General features: G+C 43.2%; 1 protein-coding gene across 2 annotated transcripts in view; it reads right to left on the reverse strand.

The window, feature by feature from the left end:
- The window catches only part of DIPK2B (divergent protein kinase domain 2B), a 54,798-nt gene extending 48,522 nt beyond the window's left edge, over positions 1–6,276 (reverse strand). The window contains exon 1 of one of the 2 annotated variants that reach the window (XM_050775669.1): positions 5,931–6,276. In XM_050775669.1, coding sequence (XP_050631626.1) covers positions 5,931–6,157 — 227 coding nt within the window. In that variant the 5' untranslated portion in view covers positions 6,158–6,276. The remainder of the gene's footprint in view (positions 1–5,930) is intronic. The other variant, XM_050775670.1, reaches the window with a different exon arrangement.
- Between the last annotated feature and the right edge of the window lie 886 nt (positions 6,277–7,162).

Consider the following 7,162-nt stretch of genomic DNA (forward strand, 5'->3'; position numbering starts at 1 on the left):
CATGGGCCTGATTGAAGTGAGGCTGGCCAAGTTCCTGATTGTGTTGAAAGAGGGACAAGCAGAATTATAGTTTCTCAGAGCTGGAAAAAAGCATCAAGGCCATGTGGTCCAATCCCCCCAAGTCCCTCAACATGGGGTGGGGGAGTGGGGGAGAGCGACAGTTTTGGAATTAGAATAAAATGCCCTCTTCCTGTGCATTCTTCTCATGCTTGAATCTGGTCAAACATGAAGTCTATAGATATGCCTTTCTAAATTGTTTTTCTTCCCTTCCCTCTTCTCATCCTATAGCTCTGCACTGAACCCTTAACCCATTTAGTGTCTTTCCAAAGCTCTTAGGCTACAGTTCATGCTCCTTAGTGCTTAGAGCTTAGTTCACAATGCTCTGCCTGCTGCATTGCCTGCTGCTTTTCTTACAAGTTTGCTTTGGTCTCACCAAACCACTGACTATCCTTGGATAAGCCACATTCTTTCAGGCCTCTGAGGTTCCAGTCACCTGTCATATGCTGACACCTTTGTCTGAGACAGTTTCTTCCTCTTTCTTGTCTCGAAAATCCCATTGTAGCCCTTTAAAATCCAGATGGATACCACCTCTTTGGAACTCACTCCCTCATCCCCAAGTTGGGACCTATCACTAGGTGGCTCTTTTAGATAATGATAATAGTAAGACGCATTTGTGAAACACTTAAGTGTGTCAGTCACTTTACTAAACACTTTATATGTACTGATTCATTTAATCCTTTCAATAAACCTACAAGGCTGATACTATTATTAACATATAGATGAGGAAACTGAGGCACAGAGTGATTACATCATTTGGCCAAGGTCACATGACCAAGAACTGCAGGAAGTGGCATTCAAGGCTCCAGAGTTTGCAGTGGGGACACCACTAGACTTCCATAGCCAACCCCAAGGAACCCCATTAATTTTTTTCTTTTTCTTTTTTTTTTTTTTTTTGAGACAGAGTCTTGCTCTGTTGTCCAGGCTAGAGTGCAATGGCATGATCTCAGCTCACTGCAACCTCCACCTCCTGGGTTTAAGTGATTCTCCTACCTCAGTCTCCTGAGTAGCTGGGATTACAGGCACACACCACCACGCTCCGCTAATTTTTGTACTTTTAGTAGAGACGGGGTTTCACCATGTTGACCAGGCTGGACTCAAAACTCCTGTCCTCAAGAGATCCGCCCACCTCAGCCTCCCAAAGTGCTGGGATTACAGGCGTGAGCCACTGCGCCTGGTCCCATTAATTTTAATCTTGTTTCTTTCACCACTTTGTGCTTGCTTATTCCTCTATCACCATTTTATGAATTAGCTCATAGAAACTCCCATGATACCCTGTGTAAGACCTTTAAAAATATTTCCTATACTCTGTTTTAACCATTGATTTACTTCTTTGTCTTCCTGATAGAAAGTAAACTCCTTCAGAGCAAAGATTTGACCTCTTTTAACTTTGCAACTCAGTGTTCAGCGGAGTACCAAGTTAGTGCTCAATGCTCTACAGGTGGATGGATGGATAGGTATTTAGATGTATAGATAGATAAGTGAGTAGAGAGATGCATGGAGGGCCGGATGGTGCGATGCACAGTGTGATGGCTGGGTGGAAGAATGCATGGAGGGCCACCTGGATGAATGGGTATATGGATGGTGGATGAATAGGTGCATGGATTCACATAAGACTGACTGAACGTGCAGATGGATGCTTTTGCCATAAGCTTTTGAGCCCTGTATTTCCCAAGGCCCCTGAGTTGATGTGAAGGAGTGAGTTAAGACAATAATTTATTATCAACTTCTGAGGGCAAGGAGACAGACGAGAGACAAGGGAGAAGGGAAGGCAAAATCAGGCCTGATGATTTAGTTATTTTACTGTGGGCCCTCCACTGCTCAGTTGGAAGTATTTAAACATTTTTTTTTAGACTTTGATAGTGGAGGTGGTATATAAGACCAAGTGTGCATAGTAAGGAAGGTGAGATTAAAGCATTAGCCCTGATAAGAGCCTAGGAACTACTAGGAATTATTGTGATTAGAGGTACTGCCACTGTTTACTCCTCACCCCACACCCTGCATGCACAATACTGACCAACCAGATCATGGGAGAATCTTACCAATTGGTGTGACTTCTCAGGGTTTCGTATATAGGTATATTGTCAGTAGGAAGAGTATGGCAATCAGACTTACTCATTTTCCTAGCTTCCCTTAACTTTTTCATTCAGGATTTAAAAGTCAACATGGAATGCATGGGAAAATTGATACTGAAAACATTCATACTTTTAAAGGTCAGTGGTTGAGTATGGGAAGTATGTGATTCATCCTTAGCATACTTGCCAAAGGAAAGATAAAGGAAAAAAGGAGAGGTGATGTTCATCTCCTTATCATGTGTATTCAGCATATCCAGCCAGCCTGGGAAACCCATCTATGATTTGTTGCTGAACAGATGCAAGCATTGTCCAATCCTTAGTGAGGACTAGGACCTGGCTATAGCATTTCAACCAAACAGCTGAGAGTTTTGGATGGGCTTTTTCCTAAGGTGTCATGGTGATCACTTTTTTTTTTTTTTTTTTGAGACAGAGTCTTGGTCTGTCACCCAAGCTGGAGTGCAGTGGCGTGATCTTGGCTCACTGCAGCCTCCCGCTCCTGGGTTCAAGCAATTCTCCTGCCTCAGCCTCCCTGAGTAGCTGGGACTACAGGCGTACGCCGCCACGCCTGGCTAATTTTTGTATTTTTAGTAGAGACGGGGTTTCACCATGTTGGCCAGGATGGTCTTGATCTCCTGACCTCGTGATTTGCCTGCCTCGGACTCCCAAAGTGCTGGGATTACAAGTGTGAGCCACCGCGCCCAGCCGGTAATCACTTTTTTGAAGTAGGAAAGTGTTTGGAGAGCAACAAGAACACAATAAACAAATATACCCTTAGAAAGAGAGGCAAAGGATGTAAACCTGTAGACAATTTAGCAAAGAAGAAATACAAATGGTCAATAAATCTGAAAAAAGGTTCAACTCAGAAGAAATTCAAACTAAAAAAAGTATTAAATATTTGTAAGTGTGCAAGAAGTGAGCTTTATAAGTAGAAGTCTCCATTTAGATATATATATCTCCTTCAATTTTGTCTTTTTGATCCAGAAATTTCACTTTTAGGAGTTTGTCATAAGGAATTCATCACTCATGTGCACAATATATAGCTACAGGGATGTTTAACATAGAACAGTTTATAATACCAAAAAATGAAATAAAAAACTCTAGTTTCACAATGGTGGTTTTAATAAATTATAGTTAAATAATTAAATAAGTTATGCTTAAATAGTTAAATAAATTATGGTTGATTGATGCGATTGAATACCATGAAGCTGTTAAAAATCAAAGTGTGCAGAAGATCATTTAATAATGTGGAAAGATGTTTCTGATATATTGTTAAATAATACTTTCCGAAAAGTATACATAGCATGTTCACATTTTTGTCAAAACATTTCTTAATTCACACTTCGCAAAAGGGTGGCAAGGATATGCAACAAAATGTTGACTAAGGGGTGATCTCTTGGTGGAAGAATTATGTGTGATTTTAGTTTGTGCTTTCTTTAATCAATCTTTCCTGAAAATACTAAAATAAACAGGCACGACTTTTATAATAAGAAAAAGGGTATTTATATTGTAGAGGAAAGGACTCGAAACAGGACCACGTCCCCAGACCCACTGACTGCCTCTCTCTGCCTCTTTGTGCTGAGGATGACCATTCTCAACGTGCAGAGCTCTAAACCCCAATCTGCCCTGCCTGGTGTTTTCCTGCTTGTATCTGCACACTTCCCTTTCACGGGCACATGGAAAATGAATTCTAAGGGAGATGAAGTAATATCCTGGACTCTAACGGGACACAAACCTATTTAGGGAAATGCTTTCTGATTTTGGCTAGCATCTGCCAAATGCTAGTAAGAAAACCTTCATTTATTGCCCTTTGGTGAATATGCAGTCACCCTAGAGCTCTTCCTCAGTTGAATCCTTAAATTTCTCTCCCTCCTTTTTAAAAATATGCCTGTCTCCTCATTGCCTTTCTCCAAGGAATCAGCGCCCCTCCACCTGTGTTCTTGGTCCTTTTTATCTCATTTCCTAGGCGGAGAACCTTGAATTCACATTCAACATCTGCATATTTATTTCCTCTCGCATGGTGTTGGTCAACAGAATGACTCTATAGCTGAATCGACTTGTATCCTTCCTGTTCTACTTTGTTCCCAATGACTTGTGTCCTGGACTATGGGAACTGGTCTCACAGCCCCTGCCAACACCACCAGTCCGTCCTGTCCACTTTGCACGAGCTCTTCCTAAATCATAGGTCTCACGTTGCCACTCCCCAGCCTAACACTCTCACCATGGCCTGCAATAGAGATTCCTTAATGGATGGTCTTTCAAAAATGCCTTTAAAACGGTTTAATATGCCTTTAAAAAGGCTTAATATGCCTTTAAAAAGGCTTAATATGCTTTTAAAAAGGCGTAATAGGAAAAGTCCACACCAACTCCATAAAATACCTCACAAAAGTAGTTTAACATTTTTGATTGGTATTTTCTATCTATTATTTCTATTTAGTAATTTGGTTGAGTAAGCAAAGATGTCTTTGATTAATACAGATTGCAAATAAAATCATTGTTAATTAATGCCTTTTGTTTGGTCACCAAATCTTACAAACATAAGTTAGGTCCTTTGAGGAAGATGGAGGAGAAAGGACATATATATGACAAAGGGTCTTTGGTGCTGAAAAGACTGGAAACCATTGGTCCACAGGATTAAGGCCCCAATTCCTTGGCATGACAATTAAAGACACCCTGCCCCACATATCCCTTCAACCTCCTCCTCTGTCATGCCTCCACATACACCCCATGCTCTAGCTAAGCACCTCTCACCTCTTCCCACACCTTTGCTTAAGATGTTACTTCCACCTTCACCTCCCGTTACATTTCAGCTCATCCTTTAAAAGGCCTTGCTTAGAATACCTTCTCTTGCCTTCTCCTGGCGAAGCCCTTCCCCAGTTCCCATTTGGAATTAATGGAGCTCCTGGAGGTCCTTTACACTGCCCTGCATCAGACCAAGCTTTATTATTATTATTTATAACATGACCCCTCATCCTGACCGCCTAGAAGGCAATGACCAGAGTTATAGTTGCTGTCACCACAGTACCTGCTAGAGTTTGGCTGTGGTAAAGGCTCATCGACTGTGTGTTGATAGGTGTAAATTCCAAGTGTGACGCCATTCTTTGCTGAGAGCCATGTGCATTGCAATTTACTAAACTCCAGTTTTCCTCTGATCGTGGCAATCTCTCACAACAGAAAGCTCGTTCAGAAACTTTGGAGCAAACTGTCCTGGTTTGAATTCCACATCTGCCACTTAGGTGACCTTGTGCAAGTTACTTGATCTTTTTTAAAAAATAAATTTTATTGTGTATATTTAAAGTATACAACACGATGTTATAAGATGCATATATATGGTGAAATGGGTACCATCATCTCACAGAGTTACCCATTTCTCCCCACTGAAGTCGCTTTATCTGGCTATGTCTCAGTTTACCACCTCAATAATGGGTGCACATCATTATCTCTCACAATGGTTTAAAATAGGTGTCACATTGTAGGCTTTCTATAAATTTTATTTCCTGCCCACTGTGAGAAATGAACTTGATAAACTCAACAGTCCCAGGCTACTCCATTCATAGGAAAGAAAACTTCAAGCTTTCACTCCAAAAGGAAATGTTGGATTTAGCATTTAGGGCGGGAATTTGGCTTCACATCTTGCCCTCCTACCCACCCCAACCTCAGACCATTACCACTCTGATTAAATGGATTTGTTTCAGCTCCCACCCATATTACATTCTGATTCCTTTTCAGCAAATTCCTGGACATCTTCACAAGAAGGGAACAGAATTTTGTGATTCAGAGTTATTTGATTGATATTCTGACCTTATTTCTTCTTTAAAGAACTTCTTGCAAATAGATGTCCCGATGCAGGCATTGCATTTATCAAGACCGAGGAAAGTCCTTCCAAAATTGTAGCTGGTTCTGACTTGGGACACCAGAGAAGAAGGGGAAGAAGCTGGCAAGGAGAAGGAACAGCTCAGGGCCCACAGCAGCAGGGCCAGCCAGCCGGGGCGGAGGGCGGCAGCCTCAGGCCCCAGCTGGGGCTCCATCTTGGGCTCCGGACTCCAGCTGCAGCCTCTGGCTGCCTTCTCGGGGCTGCACAGAGGCAGGGCTTGGCCAAAGAGGAAGCTGTCAGAGGGGGCTGGCTTCTGGGTGCTGACCCCATCCCAGCCTCGCAGGTTTCTCTTTGAGGATGCTGAGGTGCTTGGGGCTAATGAGGCTGGGGAGGAGGTGAGGAAGTCAGTGGAGGATGCTGATAACGCTGTTTCCAGAGTTACTCTTCCTCTGCCGGGGGTGGCTGCTTCAGGCTGGGGAGGGGCTCACTGGCAGATTTCGGGAAGGACAATTGTCAGGGCTTCCCTGTGTGGTCCTTTTGACAAATACAGGATATCCCGGCGGGGCAGGAAAGGTTCATGCAGGATGTGTGTCCAACCTGCGTTCCACCTGGGAGTTTCAAAGGATCCTGAAAGCCTCCGCCCTCCACTGTTTTAATCCCGGGTTTATCTGTCCCTATGGATTACACGTGCACCCCAATTTTTGACCCCTCTGTGCTAGGTCATTTGTCCTGCCCCTTAATCAGCCCTACTTGCCTCACTTTTACCATATTTGCCTGTGAAATAACTAGAGGTTAGTTTGCTTGCCATTAACCGGCACATTTAGCACTGATTTGAAAGGCAAAGGCTTTTCGCTGCTTAGGGAAGAGAAAACCTCAGGTTAGTCCATCTTCTCTTGCTGGTCTGAGAACAAGAGACCGGAAAGAAACCGGTGGCCTCTGTGGCATGATGAGGGGAGCATCAGAAAGAGCCTTCTGACTGCACCCAGCTGTGTTTATCCCTCTCCCACAGACCTGAAAGCTTCTCTTCCTTTACCAACTTGCTTCGCTTCTCAGTGGCTTGGCCGGATTTGGTAGGATTTAACTGCCCCAGGATTGCCTTCCTCCGGATACCAAGATAAGGTCCACAGCATGGAGTAGATGGGAGTGCTAATTTGGGAACAGAGAGAACCTCTGAGAACCAAATCAGGGAAGTCAGGTTGCCTCATATTCTGTGAGAGGG

The sequence above is a fragment of the Macaca thibetana genome, chromosome X (genome assembly GCF_024542745.1).
Source record: "Macaca thibetana thibetana isolate TM-01 chromosome X, ASM2454274v1, whole genome shotgun sequence".
Classification (NCBI taxonomy): domain Eukaryota; kingdom Metazoa; phylum Chordata; class Mammalia; order Primates; family Cercopithecidae; genus Macaca; species Macaca thibetana.